Source organism: Glandiceps talaboti, chromosome 18 (assembly GCF_964340395.1).
Source record: "Glandiceps talaboti chromosome 18, keGlaTala1.1, whole genome shotgun sequence".
Lineage (NCBI taxonomy): Eukaryota > Metazoa > Hemichordata > Enteropneusta > Spengelidae > Glandiceps > Glandiceps talaboti.
Genome location: NC_135566.1, coordinates 6,699,523 through 6,721,683, shown reverse-complemented (window position 1 = coordinate 6,721,683; position 22,161 = coordinate 6,699,523). Strand labels below are relative to the sequence as shown.

Genomic DNA, 22,161 nt, shown 5'->3' with positions numbered 1-22,161 from the left:
AGCTTCAAGCCCTGGGTTAGATGTATTTTTCTGATCATGATTATGAAACAGCATTGTATGTAAGAGTAAGTCATCACAGTATTGTACTTTAATCTCGTGTGATTCATGTCATGCTGACTCGACTCCAAATGAACTTTAAACTAATTAATAAATGTCTGTCTTGTGTAACTCGTTCATGGCACGTGATGTTTGAACATGACAGCTTCCCATACTGCGTAGAAGGACTTGTATCCGAAAACTGCTCAGTTTTTTAAGATTTGTAAGTAGACTCTAACTTGTACATACGAGTTTGCAAATATATTTCACTGACACATGCGTTTGATCCGGAAAAAAGAACTTGCCATAGTAGCATTGTACTCATATGAAGGGTTGTATATTGGAATCATGAATAAACTGTTGAATCATTTCAGAATGCGCTTGACGAACACCACCACTTTATGAATACTTCTCAAAACTTTTTTGATGTGAACTAATTTTCGTTCAACAGATAAGTTGAACTAAGGTCACGAACCATTAAACAAACCTCTACTTAACGAGTAGAATGTTCAGTTTCTTGTATAGTTTTTGTGTGTGCGTGGTTTTATCAAACAGAAACAGTGAAGACTAAAATGAAACGGGCTGCAACAGTATACTGGTGTCTTGGTCAAAGTACACTGTGAGGCCACTGATCTTTCTAAAATAACAAAGAACAGGCTGGTCGACCCAGCATACATTAAACCATGGAGTCAGTCACTAAATCTACACAAGTTGACTTTCCCGATCATGGTAGTTGTGAGGATACGGGAACACTTCAAGAAAACAACATCAAGGAAAATTATCTTGGTAATAACGCAGTATCTACCGAAGCTATTTTGACTGATCAAGACAACAAGGTTGATGATGGCAGCAACGATGAAAATCTGCCATACACGTACAGCAAACGACTTTTTGTATCTTTCTGTCTATATTTTCTGTTTATTTGTCTGGTAGGTGATCCTGCACAATTTATCATTGTTCCAAATCTGTGGTCTCTGCATCCTTTAATAGCAAGAGACATCTGTACATGTATTGCCCTAGCATTTCAGATTTTGCCTTAGCTTACAAATGCAATTATCAAGTTCAGTGAGTGAGACTGATTAGCCTGAATGATTATAGACCTTATTCTGGACTAAGACAAGTATTTCCATTATACTAGCACATTACGTACTATATGAGGTTACCATAGTAACTGTTGGAGTTGACGCAGTCTAATGAACAACTATATTACCTTAATTCTCATTTTTTTTCACTTATACCGTTGTTTCACTGTCACGTTTGCAGGGTATATCAACCTCCCTCACTGGACCAACCATACCCGATCTCCAATTACAAGTTGGTGCGACACTGCAAGAAATAAGTCTTATAATTACATTCTGGAGCATCGGTTACTTCGTTGGATCTTTCTTTTCCGGCGTTACCCTTGATGAAATCCAAAACTATCTGGTGTTAGCATTGGCTTCTTTCGTTAGCTCTGTTAATGGTCTGAATGCATGGACAGTGTATTTAGCTGGTCTATGTGCGCTACGGTTCATTACTGGGACCGCGAATGGATATGTTGATACAGGCAAGAAAAATATCATATGTTTATGTATATGTACATATGAGAGAGAGAGAGAGAGAGAGAGAGAGAGAGAGAGAGAGAGAGAGAGAGAGAGAGAGAGAGAGAGAGAGAGAGAGAGAGAGAGATGATGATGACAAAATGATCTGAACTATTAGCTATTAAAGGCCTATTATTTCAACATCCAGATGATAGTAATGTCTCTCACCTGGAGAAATATGTTTATAGTCTACGGTCTGGCACATTATACAAAAAAATATCCTGTTTATATATTCAACAACAAAACTTGATCTTGTTTGTACACAGGATGCAATGCTGTATGTTTAAGACTGTGGCACAAGAATGTTGGTCCTTACATGCAGGCGTTGCATTTTTCATTTGCAATCGGTGGCACAATCGGACCTCTCATCGCTGCCCCATTCCTATCCCATGTCGACACAAACACCACAGTGACAACGATTGCTCCGACTTTGCTACCTGAAGCAATGGAACTCCGGTATCCAGGTGTGCCGATATCTCAGAAGTGGTATCTTTTTTCCCTACAAGAGGAAAGTAAAGTTATGGATGTAATGGACCATCATCTATTTGAAGGTCACGGCGGACACATGTTAGAAGCTCATCGACAAGAAAAACACAACCTTTATGGTCTATCTGAATTTGCTGTCCTAGCAGATTCGTACACAGATGACAATGAGACAGAGACTAGTTCACCAACACTTTGGGTACCATACACCATCAGCGGCGTGATGTATCTAATTGCTGCTATACCTTTCCTCGTGTTATTCTTGAATGGGAATCGAAAGGTCTTGCATAAGAATGACAACATGCTGTCGACTTATAAATATATGCCTGACAGATCCATCTCTAGCGACGATATGACTGGTGAATCGCGAAGTTTCAGATACATTCTTATGAGCATTCTAGCAATAATGTATTTTATGATTGTATCACATGAAGTGGTATACAATTCATACGCTTACACATTCGCGATTGAGAGCGGTTTGGGCTTTACCAGTTTCACTGCAAGTTATCTCATCTCAGCCTATTGGGCTAGCTTTGCAGCATCCCGTGGAATTTCAGTTTTGGTAGCCTCGCGACTTTCACCTGTGAAGATGATAACTCTACTAATAACTGGGGTGACAATTGCAACAAGTATGTTGGCAATATGGGGAGGGAGCAACGAAATAGTTCTTTGGGTTGGCACTATTCTACTTGGTGCAAGTATAGCGCCGTGTTATCCTACTGGAATATCGTGGACAGAAAAACAGATTGTTCTCAGCGGCAAAGCAACATCCATTTTCACAATGGCAGCATCAGCTACAGGAATAATTGATCCTTTAATATTAGGAGCCCTTTTTGATACATACGGTATAGGAATCATGATGTATACACTGTTTGCATTCTCAGTTGGTCTGATCATATCTTTTGCTATGGCTGTATTATTTGTCAAGTATTTTGGACCGAATCGACACCGTCACAACCACACCACCCAGAAAAAGGTAGACGTTCCAGAAAATCACTGAATCTGACCTTCATATATCTGTGTGTGTGTGTGTGTGTGTGTGTGTGTGTGTGTCTGGCTCTCTGTCTTTCTCTCTGCCTTTGTCTGTCTGTCTGTCTGTCTGTCTGTCTGTCTCTGTCTGTCTCTCTCTCTCCACACACAGACACACACACATATATACATACGTTTATGATGAACAAATGTTGCGTGTAATCAAACTGAGCTACAACTTTGGCCTATAATCAATGTATTTCATTCTATTTGTTGATTAAAGGGACACAGGCAGATCTAGACAGTTTATCTGTTTTAGGTGTCCTGGAATTATCTAAAAGTACTTCCAGTATTCTATTTACTGAAACTCACTTAAAACATCACTTGCAATTGACTGAATGACATAATTGATCATACGTATAAAAAAGTCGAACGGAGGAAATTACTACTATGTAATCAACTGTTTTAATAATGCCAGCATACAATAGAAGATATACATCAACAGTAACATTACTATAATACGAGAAAAGCTTAATCGATGTTTTATGAAATATTTTCATTTGTGTAAAAAGCTTATAAACTCAGTATGTACCACTTTAAACTGGTGTAATGACATCAGTGGTAACCTAAAGAGTAAAGTCAGCTGATTTGTTACCAAGACATTCTTTGTCTTGCATAACCATATCTGCATACAATGGTAGATCACAGGGTCAATGAAAAACTAACAAATCATATATTTTTGAGTGGTAGAGAATACAAATAAAATAAACATTAAACCATAGCCAACTCCCTGTTATTTGCTTTGGTTATCAGCGTACGCATGTGACTGTACCCAATATATCGATGTGCATAATGTCATATTTTAGTTATTATAGTGTATTGACTCTTGGGCAAACGTCAATAGGGTCATGAACCACGAAACTAATAATGATGCTTATTCTTGCCAGAGAGGGCGCTGTCCTGTAAAATATTAAGGGAAGGCGATATTTTTATTTTGATGGTGGAACTCAAAATTGGGTCGATCGGGTAATGAGAAACAAACAAAATAATTGGGTCATCCTTAACTCTTTCATTTGAATTCCTGTAAATAAAAAACACCAAGCTGGATTCAAATTGTTTTCCCAATATTCTTTTTTTATTTCTTTCAAAACTCGTGTTTAGGCCATTTATAATGTAGTACACATAACAAATATACATTAGCACCAAAAAATTTACTACACCGAGACAAGAAAGTTGAAACAGAATATTGACCGTTCTAGATTTCTCGTTTATCCATTATATCACAGAACAATTTAAAATTACACATTGCATGAAATATTATACTTAGGAAAAAGTGCAACATTGAATAGAAATGGAATCACAACCTTGTAGTTTCTGCTTGTACAATTTTCATTGAAAAGTGTAGTTTTATTTACATTAATATTATCTGTGTACGTTAATATTTATTGTTTATAGGTCTGTAAACTATTTTATGCAGCAATGTTTCACTGGTTGATATATCATTAATGTTTGACATATATGTTACGATTCTACCTCTGAGCTCATGTCAAAAAAATTGGCAAGTTACTTATATGTTTATTTTGATATGTTGCTTTTTAAAACAAGATTTCAAAATGACTAAGTTGATGAATGAGAGATAAAGGAACAGAATTGCATCAATTTATAACTTGTTTTTTTTTTTTACAACATGTGAACACATTGTTCTGTTTCCTATGATCTCCAACTAACTGCAGGGTTATGACTCTTTACAAAATATCAACATTTGATATCGACATTTAAAGGAACAAACAACAAACCTTGTGATCAATTAATTTTAAGGTAGAATTGTAATTTCCCTCCAAATCAAAGTTCCTACAATCTCACCAAACTTTGCCATATGAAAGCTTATTTCTCGTCCTTTTGAAATAATCACAGAAATTTGAGGGTTCCCTCAAGGAAATCGACAATAGTTCATTATCCCATCACATTACTATATTATTTGGCAGCTATATTGGATTCTACAGCCATATTGGATTCTACGGCCATATTGGATTCTTCGGCCATATTGGATTCTACGGCCATATTGGATTCTACAGCCATATTGGATTCTACGGCCATATTGGATTCTAAAATTACTTAATTTTGATATCATTTTGACCTTTCTTTCAAAATTTGTCCAGTGACCCGATTTGTCTCTCTTGATTTTAACTGAGAATGGGTGTATCACTTTTTTTGACCAAAAAAAAGCAATATACTATAAATTTGATTTCTGAGGTTCATGCTACAGGTACTTTAACACCTAAAAATAATCCCGTTTTACTTGCCCCTGTAAGGATATGCATCAAAATGACATCAGCAGTGTGCAATCTTTAACTTGATGTTTCTTTTGTAACCTAACTAGTAAATTTATCTATGTAGTCCATCAGCTGTAGTTTTTAGACAGGATATTTATCAAGGATCTCTCAATCAGTTTTCAACTTATCTTGTAGCTAAGAACATTGATTACCAACTGTGACTATTGAAATCATGAAATCTCCCCCTCCTCCTCTCTGTGCATATCAGAACCTGTAGCTGTATTCAGTTGTACAAAATAAGTAGTGCTAAAATGTACCGGTTTCAAAATAAATATATTGTGATTTTTGTCTCTCATAGCTGCTAAATTTGATTATTTTCAAAAAAAGAAATCCATCTGTGTGGAGGAATTACAATTATTTGAAATGTTGATGATAAAATGTGAATGTTACACCTGGTATCTCAAAATAAATTTTACAGTGTAGCAAAATTTCTTTCATCTTTCTATCGCCAGTGTTTCTACTTTTTTTCCAAAGTACCATACTGTTACTGGTATGCGTGATAGGGGACTGTTTTCGTCATTACAAAATTAATAATACCCGCTTTCAGAAAAAATATCGAACTCAATATGAAAACGAAACAAAAACAGATTAAAATGTCAACACTGCAAGCATGGCAAAAAAAAGTGTCAACATCAAAATAAAGTGTCATTCAAGTATCAAAATAATCCAAACTTAAATTCCTCTTTCAAGAATCATACAAATGTTGTGTATATACAAACAAAAATTAAGACTTTCATTACAAAAATAGCATATATAAATATCTTATCATTACGTCATTGTACTTCACTAATAAACCAAAAAAAATGCTTTTTAATTTCTATGGTTGACAATAGATGTTTATGGAAGACATCCCAAAATGTTGTCATTGAGTGAGTACAGTATCGAACTAATAGATAACTTGATAACGCTATCACTTTTATTTTGGACATCCAGGGGTATATTGGATACAGAGCAGTCTTGAGGATGTGAATTTGTATAGCTAAACCTAACTTAAATTTTCCTCTGATGGAAAGGTGCACAAAGCATAACTTCACGTTGGTAAAATTTGACACATTCTGCTACAGCTGCATCTTACCAATTTTCAAACTGACACCACAGTATGAAAACATCCCTGACAAGTATTCATCACAGCTATTTTACACTTCAGACACTTTTTTGTGCAAATCTCACAAAAAAGTTTTGTCAACTTCTCTCAAATTACACTAAGTACTACACAATATCATTTTCTACCTGCAATGTTTACTTACATGTACATTTCATTATAAAAATGACCAATGATGTGTTAATTTCTTTACTTATTTATTCATTTTTTGACTGTAAATTTCATTTTATTTATACCAAAGTGACTCTATTACTAGTGGTGGGAGTATGATTGCACTGTGCATATATTTTTTTATACAAAGAGTTGAAACCAAATAATGGTGGTTATATTGTAGACGTTAAAAGCTCTGCAATTCACATGCAAATAAATAAATAAATCAAATATATAACTCTATCACATTCCAAATACAGTTTTCAACATGAGCCATTGCCTGTTAATTATTTTACAAATCATGCCGACAAAAGTCAAGTTTATCAAAAATCAATGCCAAAGTCAAGTTTATTGAAATTGATCAATCAACAATACCCTTGTGTTTTTACACAACAGTTGTCTGCAAAGTACGACTGGAAATAGCATCAGAATGTAAAACAAGGCATCTCTTGTAACATGCAGCACACTGCATTACATCTTTGTTGAGGTAATAGTATATTTTACTATGCAACAACGTTAGCTATACCAACAGGGAAACTTTCTCCGACCAAATTTGATAGCGATCTGAATCAAAAGGTTTGTGTGATAAATGTTCATAAAGACATCACACTCAAAAAGTTGACAAGTTCAGTATTCTTGGCACCTCTTCATGTATTCATTTTCTGTACTGGTTTCACACCACTGGAATATTTTCTGTGTGTCTACATCACTTGCACAGTATCCTCTGATTTAAAAGAGAAACACAGTTACACTGCCCTCACAGGCAAGTGGTGATTGGCTGGTGACCATCTATTATGTTAAAAGGCTAGCTCACACATCCAATCACTGTGCACCTTCCATTTGGATGGAAGTTAACTGTCCTTACAGGCAAATGGTAATTGGCTGGTGACCACCTAGTATGATGAAAGTCTTGTTTTACATCCAATCACTGCATGTTCCATATGGATGCAAGTTACACTGTCCTCAGTCACAGGCAGGTGGTGATTGGTTGGCGACCCCTACTATGATCTCTTATGAAATTCTAGTTTTATATCCAATCACTGGATCTTCCATGTACCAAGTAGAAGTGCAAGTCACTAATTTGCACATGACAACTTCAGAGATCATATCCATTGTGTTATTCTCAGATACAGCAGATTGTTGATAATAATTCCTTGATTATGTTATTTAAAGATAACTAACACGAATGTTGATAATGCCAATGTAGACTTTTCAGTCTGAAATAGATATATATGTTTATACATTGTAGTAACAGAGATTATTTATTCCAATCTAGGAGACATCATCTTTGTGCTATGTTTAGACTAAGCATGGTTGTAATATCCAATGCTATGAATAATTCTGATCTGAAGTGACTTGTAATAAACCCCTGAATCTTGCTTGATCCCCATGTAATGTTATGTCTTGAACTATTTGTAAAGATCACTTCTTTCAAGTCTTGGGAAAATCATTGTAGAGTGTGGCTCAGGAACATGCGACACAATTCCATTGGCCAATTCAGGAACATGTGACACAATTCCATTGGCCCAGGAACATGTGACACAATTCCATTGGCCATTTTAATGAGAGCTGCATATAATACCACTGGTTGCATAGTTACAACTGTACGGCAGCACTGCTCCACTACTTTGAGAAGACCATTCCACTTCTGACAATTACAGTCACACATTGATACATCTAGTAAGTTTGTTCATCATCACAATCTACAGTCCAGTGTCCAAACACTGCAAAAAAACAAAGAGAAAGAATGACATTAGTTATACAAATTGGATTGAAAGTCATGGTGGAAGAAGAACTTGCCAACAACAAACATATCAATTTAATCACAGAATTTAATATGTGAACTCTGGCCAGGGTCAGGCCCTCAGCTATACTTGAATTGGACATACATGTACTATGATGTTGCAAAAGCATTCCCTGTTCATTTATACTGATTTCAAAGTGTGCTAGTGAGATGTCTAAAATACTAATCAAATCTTTCTTTCTCTTTTCCTCCTCTCCTCTCTCTCCTCTCCTCTCCTCTATTCAACTTCAATCTGGTGGTGGTGGGTTGTCTGGACGGAACCCATACTCTAACCTGTGTTGGTGGTTGGCTGGCTGTCTAACAGAACCCCCTATTCTAACATCTCGACTTACTTTCACAGATCTCACAGTAGGCCCTCTCCTCTACTCTACTACCATGATACTGTGTTGGTGGTGGGCTCTCTGACATGGCCTGTGTTGGACAGTCATCGGTATCATGCAAGTCAAATTCATCACAGATATCACAGAACAGTCGTGGTGCCAACAATCGATGGCCTGACTCACTGCAACAAACATTCATATATTTCATCAATACAAATGTTACATCCATACATCTTTCTGTCTGAAATGTTTGATTCATGCAAAAGATCCTGTAAGAGTAAATGTCTTGAGCATTATCTCTTTTATGGAATTAGCAGAATACCACCTGTGACAGTCAAAGGATAACAACTATAGAGGATGATAACAGGCAGTAGATAACTGACGATAATGGATAATTGCTGATAATGCACAACATATATAGTTGATACTAGCTGATAGATAGTAGGGTATATAAGCAGGGTATATAATCCATATTTTCTGTTTGAGGACAATAACTTGGCTTGAGTATGGCATAATGTATAACAAATGATAATAACTTACTCTAGTTCATATGCATCATATTCATCAGTACCATTAATGCCACTTTCCTCCATAGCCTCTACCCTAGCCTGTAACTCTTCATTCTTACGTTGTAAATCAACTATAACTGAATTCAGGAAGTTAACCTGCAAATAACATCACCCCTCATTAGTATCAAGATTTCAAGAACAATATAGACAGGTAGTATATGTATTTATCAGAGATATATAGTGATTGTATATAGCATACTGCATTACTACAACTTGTAACACTCAAGTACAATGTTAGCATGATTTGTCATAATCGTTATAGCACCTACATCAAGTGTAAAAGTATAGTACTGTTTCAAGTGCTTTCATTATCAGCTTAGTATAGGTGTCTAAATGTGGTCCATCTGCAAACAATGTTACCACTGAAAAATATTATAGTCAATGACGAGAGTGTAAATGACTAGTCTAAGAGTGTAAACATAGATGCCATAAAATATTATTGAGAGCTACATAAAATCAGTTGATGGCTGTCATACACTGCAATCACTTTACAAATTGACTTCATGAGAAAGGCAACATACAAGGCTCATAATAAAAGCCTTAAAGGAGTGCTTCACTTGTATGTTAAGGGTTGACAAATTGTTTAATGAACTTAGATGCAGTTGTTTGGTGGCAGTTTGATAATCTATGCACCATATACACAGCTGTTATGTGTTGAGGTGTAGATTACACCCCAGTACCATCAATTTAGAATGAAAGATTTGTTGTGGTCACTCCACTTTTTGCAGGCCCTTATGTTGTGTGTGTTCAACATTGACAGTCTTACAGATTTGATGGTGCATCTCTTACACAAAACAGAATTTGACAGTGACATTTCATTTTAATATGAAATCTTTCCTGTATAGTTTATAAAGTTTTAAAAATATTTTTGTCTTACCTGACCCTCGGCAAGTTCTTTTTCTTCTTTCATCTGCGCTATCAGTGTATCACCTGAAAAAATAACAAAACAAGTTAGCTTAGATGATGATAGTGACAAAGTGGAAGCAGACAGTAAGTTGTGACAGTGAATGTCTATTGATTCTGGGGTACACAAGTTACTAACGAAAATTTCTTCTCACACAGTTAAAACACTTCCTTGGATGAGACTCCTGAATTATTTACTAATACGGTCATTTTAAAAGTACATATTATGTTTAGGATGTTGCTATATAACTTGTATTGGTTTCCACAGTGTTCAGCCAACTTTACTCTGCATTTGAAAGTGTATGGGAAGTGGGGTTAGATTTTTGATGACATATTTCAGTGAGATACTGATAAGTTATTTGTGACCATCCAGGCATTTTCCCGAATAACTACAGAATTTCATTCATGATATTGCATCTCATCTTATTCATACACATCTATTTTTTTCCTTTCTACAGCTGACTTACCATTCATGTCATCTGTACTACTACTAGTAGTGGTATTAGCATTGTTTTCGATGTCTTGGCGTCTCTCTAACTCTACTATAACTTTCTGGAGATCTTCTAATTGTTGTTGTAGTTGATATTTGTCCTGTTCAAGGTTTTCTACTGAGGTTTTGTAACTTTTAGCAATGGCATTTTCTCCTTTAAGGCAAGTGATCTGGCAAAGAAATAATCATGCAGTTTTGTGTTACTCCTAGTCTGATTGACATACCTTACATTTGACCCCCCAATCACATAACTCTCTGTTAACATGTACTAGGGCTATTCTTTGGAGAGACATGAAGACTACTAATATTACTGCAACCAAAAGCTTTTGTTTCCTTACTCTAGAATCATATACCCAGAGTATATTTTGGCTATTAAAATCACCCAGCTCTCTTTTGCCATCAGCTGCACGTTATTATACACAGTTCAATGACACAGACTTGTGAAATGTCAGCATTCCATCAAACCTACAAAACATCCAGGTTATCTCATCTGAGGACCATTGCATTGATGTTGAATGAAAGAAGTCATCAAGATTAAACAGCAATGCATTCTGGGTAACACGAACAAGGGGATGGAAATATTGTTAGTATACCTCAGTCTCGGGGTCCAGTTGTTGGTCCACTTACGTAACCACTCGCTGCCCACATATATTACACAAGTGGAAACAACAACTGGATCTGTAAAGTTAATCGCCCTCCTGCATCATGACAAGTCTAACTCATTGAACCACATTACAATAAGAGCTGAAGATGGCTAAATGATTTAGTTGAAATATGCTAGGTAACTAATTTATGCTCCGAGTTCAGAACTGCTACATAATATGTACTACTACATTCTATTGATCGGGAATACCCACTATCGCAAACACAAAGTGGTGGAGAAAATTATGGAAAAAGCACATTATCACATCATAAAACCATACTATGCCACTGTCATGAGTATCTTACCTCATTTTTTTGTTTCTCGATTTCTTTTTCTTTTTGTAAAATTAAAGAGTTGGTGGAGTCTAAAGTTTTTTGTAAAGATTCTTTGTCACTATCAAATTGGCTTCTAAGATTGTTTTCCCTGTAATAGATAAATACAAAATAGGTAAAACATCACATATGTACGATCACAGTCTTGGAATATTCCCTTGTTGACCATCAATCCTATCAAATACTTGAACCTGCACTAGCTGTAACCAGGGTATTATTTTTTTGATCACACAACCAACAATATATTCACTGAAAATTGTTAAAATACCCATAATTAGACATTGTATTTGCCAATTACGTCAATTTTATCTATGAATAGTATAGTAATAAGTTGAAATTGTGATTCATTGATGTGCTGATTTTTAGGTGCGGACCTAAAATTAATTTGATTGGATATATTGCATCATACTATGTGTACTGCTACATAAACATGTTTAATCATGAAGTGATTCAATACTGTTCAGGGTGTATAATATTGTGAGTAACTCATTATATCTGATAAAACAGTTTGAAAAACTGTTCAAGTTGCAGCTAGTGCAGCTTTAACACAGTGTGTAGCTTAGATATTTGATTTACAACAGTGATACAACTGCAGGATTGGTCATTGTGGGCACTCCACACTGTCATAAATGCCTGTAATGTGGCATACCCATAACGACCAATCCATCAGTCTAAATAGTGATACATTCACGATGAAAACATTCATCAATATCATGGATATGTTTTTCAGTATATTAAATCTAGTGTTCTCATTTTTAATATCAACAACACCAAATCTACAAATGAGTTGATTTATTATTTTTTACTGTATTAAAATCTAGTAACGGAAGCCTTGCTGTAATTTGAAATTCATGAGTAAACTAATTCAGCATGATGTATTACTGCTGACAGTGTCATTACATCTGAAAATACACATACTGTGAAACCAGTCAGCAGTTTAATATACATTTACTCTCTTTGGAAATTTCCTACAAAAATTTAGATAGTTTTAGCGTCTAGCCAAGGTGTTTCACTCTGACTTTATTGGGCTGTCTCGGTATGCACTAGCTGTACTAGAGTATTATTGTTTTGATGAGATAACCAACAAAATATTCACTGAAAATTGTTAAAATACCCATAAAATATAGGTTATTTTATCCATAAGTAGTACAGTGATAGAATGAAATCGCGACTGCACTGTGGGTTCTGGTTTTTTGGGTGCAGACCCCCAAAAAAATCAATTTTGATTGTATGTATTTCACTATAGTATGTGTATAGCCACACAAATACATTTACCGACTGGTGGTTCAATACTGCTCAGGGTGTACGATATTACAATTAAGTCATTATATCTGACAAAATAGTTTCAAAAATTGTTCTAGTTGCAGCTAGTGCATCTTTAATGCTTATTATATAGATAATACATTGATATATATATTGGCTCTATATTGACACGGCCCAGCAAAACCTGGATAAAACATCTTGGTCTGACATTATATGACATTATATAAGCTACATACTAGAAAGAACTGTATGGAAATTGTAAGGTGCTAGTGACAGTGCATATCTGACTTGAGATAACTTTTAAATGTACTGTGTTTTTATTTTCCATGATCGGCCTAATATTACATTAAAGAGGCCATATGGATGATATTGGCATATTTTCCAGTTTTCTTTTGCAATGTAACTTTATAATTTCTGTTTATGAAATGCAAACAAATTCAATGATTTTCAAATTTTGATAAACCATAGTATCGAATAAAGACTGAAGCGTTCAGTTGAAAATTTTATGTACAATTTTCAAGTTTGTGTTTGGAAAAAGTTTAATTCGATACTGAATTCAATCATTCATGACTCGTTTGATTGCACTTTTTAATACAAGCTGACACTCCTAAAGTTTCTGTACTGACAACAATTGTACGTTTGCATTTCTTGCATTATAATTTTTGGATATGTTGCAAATGCTGTCACGACAAATCATTTTTTTATGACCAGTCACAAATGCCAACAAAATGAACATTTACTGATTAGTAAATGTTTTTCATATCCCTGCATCCATATTCCCTCTTAACTTTATCACTTTGGATGAAAATTCTACATTAATATTATCATGAAATTCAGAAAAGTTAACTACAGATGTACTGTTGAGACTAATGTCATCATATGATATTACGTTTTGTAAACACTGACATGTAAAGTCATTAATAGTTGTATCAGTAACGATCGACAGATTCTGCAACATACATGCATGACACGTACAGTTAAGATAACATCATGGATGAAATACAAATATAAAATATAGCATCCTGAATGAGATATATGGATATTAAGAACAGTTTGACGTCATCAGAGGGAAACATCAAGATCTCTGTTTTTAAGACAGCCTATATGTACAAATTTAATTTCAAACCATCTTAGATTTCTGATGTCTGCATGTTAAGGCTGCATGTGCAGTACTTGTTGAGTCTGAGACAGTGAATTGCCACCATTTGTGAATTTATAGACCTATATGGTATGATTCACACATCTATGGCAGTTGACTACTTTCTAAATGTTCATCTACCCCTATAACTGTCACACACTACACCCCCCTTTCTAGTACTATGAGTTGCTGCAAGGCAAACACTTGGCACCACACCTAATGCAAGAAAAGAAACGGCAAATGCATTCCACATGTTGACAACATATAGTTCGACTCATGCCAGAGCAAAAGAAATTTTCATATAATCTATATTTTTGCCCAGCACAGCACTGGCATTTACAACAGACCCAAGCAACAGCAATATAATTTGAACATGAAGCTGCAAAGGAAAAGCAACAGTGCATTGAAAATGGCATATAAAGTATACTACGTGCATGAGAGGATTAATGCGGTGAAGATACCATATGTGACATTGAAAATGAGATTGAAGCATTAGACATTGATAAGGTTAGTAGAGTATTTGGGGGTACCTGCTGGAATAGGCTGGTGCATTTAGAACAGAATTAGGTACTATTAGTTCATCACTTTGTCGCACACGGCAACAACACCCACTTCTATTAGGTCCAGTCTAGCAAACTACAGAGTAGACAAAGACAGAGAAAGACAGAAAGACAAGAGTGATGCATTCAGTACTGCTCTTGTTGTTTATCAAGCTTACAGCCATGTTAGTGTGAGCTTCAAACACCATACCCATGAGAATTAGAAAAGGAACTAGCTGTTAATAGCAAACTTTTAAAGTCTCGTTGCAAAATTTACAAATTTTTTTTCGCATCATGAATTTGGATGTGTGGTATTTGCACCTAATTTGCATTGTGTTCTTTCTCTTTCTCTCATATTTCTGCCTTGCTGAGTCTTAGATTTGGTTTGTGATTTTAATACTTTTTTGTCTTCTGCACACTATAATTGCTGACAGCATAAACTAGTATGCAGGCCAATCTATTCATTTGAGAATATTGCATAAAAGCCAGCAAAGCATATACACAGCCAACTGGAGCTTATTTGTGGTCATTCAAAATGTGCTTTGCCTACATAAACAATACGCACTAACTCTTGTTTCAGTTGATTTCAGCTTTCACTATTGATCATGGTAATTATTTGAACTTGATAAGGAGATATGCAAATTGAGATTCAAAACTGCTGGTCACTGTATGACTGATAAGGAGAAATGTAAGAATGTATGAGAGCAATTTGGCTTACCGATGACACAGTGTTTGTTTGCATGCGATACAGGAAAGGGAGAGAAAGTGTAGAAACATATGTCAGAAAAGCATTCATAAAGTGTAAACACCATTCTCACCCAGCTACAGCTGTATCATCCAATATTGGCCTGTAATGGAGGTGACATGTATGTAGTACACACAAATATACAGTTGGAGTAACCCAACTCAAAACTCTGCATGCATGTTTGTATCACAGTTAAACTGTAACATGCAGATCAACTTGCAATGAACTGTAGTGATATGTAGATCTGAAAACACCATATTCCAGTTATGGGGAAACACCAAAAGACTGTAAAGTTTAACCACTGAGGGTGCTATCCTGAAATATTTTGACTAGAAGCTTTGAAATTTCTCCCCATACAGCATGCTATGACAAAATTTGCTGCCACTTTAATAATTGTACTTTTTCCTTTTGGGTTGATGTATGTCAGTACTCATGAAGTTCTTTTGCATGCATTTTATCAACTGCTTCTTGCACTGCCTGCCATTATGACTATTAACCCTAATCTGAGGCATCCTGAAACAATGCTTCTTTTCAAAATGGCTGCAAAAAATGGTAACTGGAATATGATGTATTGTATGTATGTATGCATTGAATTGTGTACAGTCGGCATGCTACACATTTGTACAATGTAGTTACACAGATGTAGTCGCTCTGATGTAAACCCATAAGGTCAATCTATATATGTGTTGAGATATGAAAGCACCCAACCTATAGGGCTGCCAATGAGGTGGTTATCATTCTGTATCACACTTCCTACATGTGGATGTGGTTCACGATGCTTTAAGAATTGCATACAGAGTTAGATATCTCCTTCAAAACCAGACAGTACAGACCACATTTTTAATAGTAATGCATACATTACAAGGATGGGTTTAATTTGAATTGTATGCATTATTCTGAACTTTCATGATTTGTACGTATTAAATCTACCAATGCAGCATATCCTACATACCCTATACATCTACATAGTCTGGATGCTATCCATGGCATCAAATCTCAATCTCTCTGTCATTACGTCTAGCACAATGAGGTGCTGAGATGAAATTTCAAATTTCACCAAAGCAACCCACACAGTCATTAATATCATGTTTTGTTAATCATAATCAATCACAGAATTCTGCCCAAGATAAATTTGTGTCTTGTAATATCCAAATATCAGGATGCCAGTTATACGCTGTTCACATCATTGTAACAGTGGTGGTGGTGGTGAGGGGGGGGGGGGGGGGGGGTGCCGACTCATTCGCATGGACAACTTTTGGTTCATGATTTTCCACTGAGCTAGACGGTGGTAAAGAGATGATTTGATACCATGTGTAGCATCTAGACTAACATCTACATGACTGAGACTAACATCTACATGACTGAGAAGTCATACCCTAGGTTCATTTCCAGTGAACCTCTACATGCTGATTTACTACCAATGCATTACTTGTAGGGATGCCATTACTACAACCCACAAAAAACACACCGATGTATGTGTGTGTGTGTGTGTGTGTGTGTGTGTGTGTGTGTGTGTGTGTGTGTGTGTGTGTGTGTGTGTGTGTGTGTGTGTACTTGAATGAAGTGAGTCAAGGAAAGATTTCACAATGACTAAATTTGGTAAAAACAACAATACAACTGATACAAAAAATAACTGGGTGCCTCTGATGTAGGTTCAGATGACACTTTTATTAATTTGTTTATATCTGTAGAAGTTACAATGTAACACTAACAGTCATACTCAACATCATCAGTACACAGAGTTATGGGATCCAAGGCTCATGTAATGTTTACGCTTTGATAAGTTATCAAAGCGCTAATTACACTGTATGTCTTTGCATGGTACATGTCTCATTCCTGCTTGTCATGAGCAAGCAATTAATATATCGGTGTTTTTTTAGCAGGTTGTAGGTGGCACGCATGAGATAATGATTTGTTTACTACTAAATCTATATTCATATTGTCGACATGCACAACTATGGTTGTCTAAAACATGAATGAACCAAGAGCGTTTGTATACCAAATTCACATATGTTATATATGACAGAAAGTCATATATTTGTTGACATCATATCAACATGCACAACCAAGTTATATGATTGACTGGACAGGGAAAAACTCATACACAGAGTTATATTGAAATCAAAAATGAAATTAAAATTGTATCCAACTGTTCAATCATACCAGAATGCAGAGTTGGGGTACTTTTTACATGATGAACTGAAAATCACACAAGCAATACAAGTTTACGATGTGTATTTCTATGACTACCAAGATCTCTACAACTACCAAGATCACTATGACTACAAGATCACTATGACTACAAGATCTCTATGACTACCAAGATCACTATGACGACAAGATCTTTACAACTACCAAGATTCCTATGACTACCAGTATCATGTTCATTTTACATCTACCAATGAATCATGTATACACATATACAACAAAATATATTGAGTATATATGTATACATGAATACATATCTATACAATGCAACCAAGATCACGATTGTGTCTACCATAGTTTGCTCAACATCATTGTAATTGGATTCAACTGCCAACTGTTTCTATTTGTAACACTGCTCAGTGAGAACCTGTGTGTGGAATTAGGTGTTTGTAGTACTGTGTAAATGTAAGTACTGTACGTTGTTTAACTGGAATTATAAACAAGTAAGGTTACCAGACGCAACACTTTCAATTACCAGACGCAACACTTTCAACACCAGAGGCAATATTTTCAACACCAGACATAACATTTTCAACACCAGCCAGAATGTTACCAAAGACAGTGTTTTCATTGATTAAACCATGTCTGGTGTAGAGCAAACTGTACTTTAGACACAACAGTGATCTTAGTTGTAATGCACAATGATTGATGTGACTTCAAAACATTCATTGTCAGATGTCTCATCTATGAATGTTAACCGCTTTTGGTGCAGAAAATCAGACATCTAAAGCACGTTACATTGATATGACATAAAATGACCACTGAAATCCATCTCATAAATGAACACTTTCAATGCTGAAATTATCCATAGATTGATGAACGTCACATGAAAATGGTACATTGCATTTAGTTAGTGGTACATGTACATGACATATGATCACTAATTTGACAATTAACATGTAAACTAAGACATTTACATATAACAACACACACAGTGCAACTTCTGTTGTTGGAAGACAAACCATTCATTTACAAGACATATGCATACTGTTAGTCTTGAGAGTGTATGCATAACATGTTAATATTTTAAACAGTATGATACATTCATCTACTTTTTACCAATTCAGTGTCTACATAGCTATCATGTGAGTGAGTGTGACTATCCTACACTGGGTAATTATTGTAAGTGATTTAATGGTAGAGCAAGGAGTGCTGTGGTACCTCTTTTTTAATTCCTCTAACTGGTTCTTCAAAAGACAGTGTGCCTCTTCAAGCTAAGATACAAAATGGAACAGAAAAAAAAAACAGCTAGCAATCAGTGAGGATAGATGTACACAACAAATACAGTACAGACATTCAGAGAACACAATTCACATACAAATGTACTATCTCACACGTTACAGTTTTATACACTCAGTTTGTAAGATGACAAAATGTCTGCCATGCCAGATTATGTTTGATCTATACCTAGTACTGTGGGATTCAATGTACATCAACATAGGGTGTCCTCTCATGATGCATGGGGTTTCCCACTCATGCTGGCAAGCGCCCTCAACATAAAGAATCATGTAACTTTTTTTTTTTTTTTTTTTTTTTTTTTTTACATATTTTTGCCCCCTCTCGTTTCCATAACAATGAATGAGGACCAAGTTTAAACTTACGTTGTCTTGCAAATTGCACATGTTGTAAATGATGTAAATGAAATTACTCCAGAATCAAACATTACAAAAAGACAAATTTTACTTCCGGCTGAAGTGTTTCCCTTTATTACGCAATAGATTAAGAAAATATATTTCGTTCATGTGAAATAAGAGAGGCTGACTCACATCAGGGGAGATTTCTAGCCCCTATCCAGAAATGATAATACGTACATACAGTAGCTTAATAGTAAATACTGAAGTGTGAAGTTGCAGCTAACCAGGAATGAAATACTAGGACATGGGCTTATACAGACAAAAGTTGAGAAACAAACCTGCGATTGCAATGAGTTGGCAGAATTGGTCCTGGGAGGGTAATAAAAGACAGAAGGAGAGAGAGAGAGAGAGAAAGTGAAGAGTGAAAGAACTAAGTGGAAGAGAGGGTGTCAATATTTGTACTCGCCTAGTCTGACCTACTCTTCATAACCTGGCATGGCATATACAGAAACACAACATAGAAAGGTAGGTGGACAGGCTACGATATGCAATCACATGCTATCATTACTACATGTACATCCACTGAGAATAAAGTGTGTGAACACAGAAATCATACCATCACAATTACATGCCTAGCTGATAATCATCATGCTATTATTACACAAATTAAGTAAGTAACTGTTTACCTGTTGTTTTTCTTCCTTTGCTGATTGGAGTTCATTTATTTCTTGCTTCATGTTACTTTTTTCTGTTTCAAATTCTAATAATTTCTTTTTTGTTGCCTCTAGTGAACTCTGTGCTCCATTGCTGCAAGCATTGCCAAAAAAAAAAAAAAATGAAAAAAATGGCAAAATGAAATCAAGAGTGCTAAATGTACCATGATTTATAAAACAAATAATTTTTTTTTTATCAAGCTAGGAAACTCAATATGAAGTGAAAAAACACCAACCTACCATGCCAGGTTTGTAAGAAACTTGATAATTTATTGTAGAATACAGACTTTTTCTTGCAATACATTAACAGCATGATTTCTCACAGCTGTCATAAAACAGACTTTATAGATAGCACAATGCCTCTATACTACGGTAGTACTTCCTGCAATATGTCATATGCTGGTTATTGGAAAGACAAAAGATTATACATGTTGGCCACTAGAGGACACTATTCAGAAGTGCCTAATCATTCAGCACTGTATATTGAAAATCATTCCTTTAAAAGATTCATAACAAATGTGAATACTATAATTTTAAATATTTCTGCTTACTCTGCCTCTAGATTGTTTATACTTACTTTCTGAGCATACATTTAATACTTTTTTTTTTATTAACCAACCAGCCAAACTATGAGAAACATACAAACAAGGTTCTGCCTAATAACGCATGGTGAGAACGTTCATCCAAGAACACAGTCTTCAATGATACTAACAATTGTGTTTGTACTTTCAAAGTGAATCACATGATTTCATTCAACAGCATAGTTCAGTGATACTTACAGCTGTGTTTGTAGCTCTGTTACACTTTGGGCTCCCTTTACAGTTTCTTGTTTAGTTTTATCTAGTGCGTTTTTATATTTTTCTGAATCTTTTCTCAGTCTGTCTAATTCTTCTTCCAATGAATGTGTTTTCATCTCACTCTGCTGGCTTTTGGCAATGGCTTCATTTTTCTCTCTCATGGCATTATCTCTCTGCTCCTGAAGTTGTCTCTGACTACTTTTAGCTTCCTCCAATTCCTTGATAGCCTAAAAGGACAGAAGAAAGTGAAGGAAGGTTCTAAAGTTTACCAAGTCTTTGTACATGACACATCCCCAACACCAACAACAAATGTACGAGTAAAATGTCAGTAATTTTTAGTAGATGATGGTATTTTTCCACAGTTTGACAACAAATGTATGATGGCTCAGTAAACTGTAACAGTTAGTTTAATCTCAGAGAACCACGTATGACATGCTTTGAAGTTCAATCATTCAATACACATAATGATGTCACATTTAGATGCATAAAATTATTGAATAATAACCAAATATGCTCAAATGGAAAACAACCACAATGTTATGCAAATCTCAACAATTGCATTGTTGACTGTAAGATATGTCTTGTTGTTCAGCCCTATCAGGCTTCTAAACCACGACATGAATGATAATTGATAGCATGGTACAAATGTACCTTATAGACTACATAAATTGCTGTACACAAATTTCATTATATCTTCTAGTTCACGATATTCATTTTAGTAATTTGGTATTTGGCATGACTATGAATTGGTCATTTGTGGTTAAAAACTATGTAACAGTATTGTTTACAATACTATTTGATTAGTATTTATTATGACATTTCCCATGATGCAACATTCAACATGGCGGGTTTGCAAGTTCCCTATTCTTACATTATTCCTTTCTTCCTCGGCCTTTTCTTTGTCTTCTGCAAGGTGTCTGTTTTTATTCTCTGCATGACCTTTTTCAAGTTGTGACAACTGCTGCTGACCTTCTAGTTTAGCTTTTTCAACAAGTACTCTCTCTTTTTCTTCTTTGTAAGAGTCTCGTTCTTTTACTGCAGTCTTGTACGCTTTATTCAGTTTTTCTTTTTCACTCTGAAAACAAAATACACACATTAGGTTAAACCCAAAGTTTGAATCCCAGTCCTGGATTAGTACTATTGTATCAGTGGAACCATATGGATAAATTGTGATCATGCCTTATACGGTAGCTCTGCCAGACAAGTGTTTTCCACAACCAAACATTTTAATTGGCCATAAGATGGTTACTTGCAAGAACTTCCAAGTGCTGACAATATGTTTGTCAACTTTGCACATTATAGAAGCATAGTCTACGCATGTTCATATGCAGTTTCAATGAATAGAAAATCAAAAATTTGTAAATAACACGACAAACATGTTCACTTTCAATTTGTACTTGTGTCATGGAACTGAAGATATATATTTGAACATAATTTCATTGGCAAAGAAATTGAAATATCAAACAGTCT

General features: G+C 35.3%; 2 protein-coding genes across 9 annotated transcripts in view; one reads left to right on the top strand and one right to left on the bottom strand.

Moving 5' to 3' along the window:
* The first annotated feature begins 719 nt into the window (after positions 1-719).
* Positions 720-3,099, top strand: LOC144449305 (sodium-dependent glucose transporter 1A-like). Its single transcript, XM_078139823.1, has 3 exons — positions 720-965; positions 1,300-1,582; positions 1,883-3,099. The coding sequence occupies exons 1-3, from the start codon at positions 720-722 to the stop codon at positions 3,097-3,099; spliced, it is 1,746 nt and encodes a 581-aa protein (XP_077995949.1).
* Positions 3,100-4,196: 1,097 nt separating this feature from the next.
* Positions 4,197-22,161, bottom strand: part of LOC144449566 (CAP-Gly domain-containing linker protein 1-like) — a 48,436-nt gene continuing 30,471 nt past the window's right edge. For 7 of the 8 annotated variants that reach the window (XM_078140120.1, XM_078140124.1, XM_078140125.1 and 4 more), the window contains 10 exons: positions 21,563-21,766; positions 20,674-20,918; positions 19,868-19,988; positions 18,769-18,821; positions 11,688-11,805; positions 10,717-10,909; positions 10,224-10,276; positions 9,318-9,442; positions 8,790-8,959; positions 4,197-8,377 (listed from right to left, as the gene is read on the bottom strand). In XM_078140120.1, coding sequence (XP_077996246.1) covers positions 8,331-8,377; positions 8,790-8,959; positions 9,318-9,442; positions 10,224-10,276; positions 10,717-10,909; positions 11,688-11,805; positions 18,769-18,821; positions 19,868-19,988; positions 20,674-20,918; positions 21,563-21,766 — 1,329 coding nt within the window. In that variant the 3' untranslated portion in view covers positions 4,197-8,330. The remainder of the gene's footprint in view (positions 8,378-8,789; positions 8,960-9,317; positions 9,443-10,223; positions 10,277-10,716; positions 10,910-11,687; positions 11,806-18,768; positions 18,822-19,867; positions 19,989-20,673; positions 20,919-21,562; positions 21,767-22,161) is intronic. The other variant, XM_078140121.1, reaches the window with a different exon arrangement.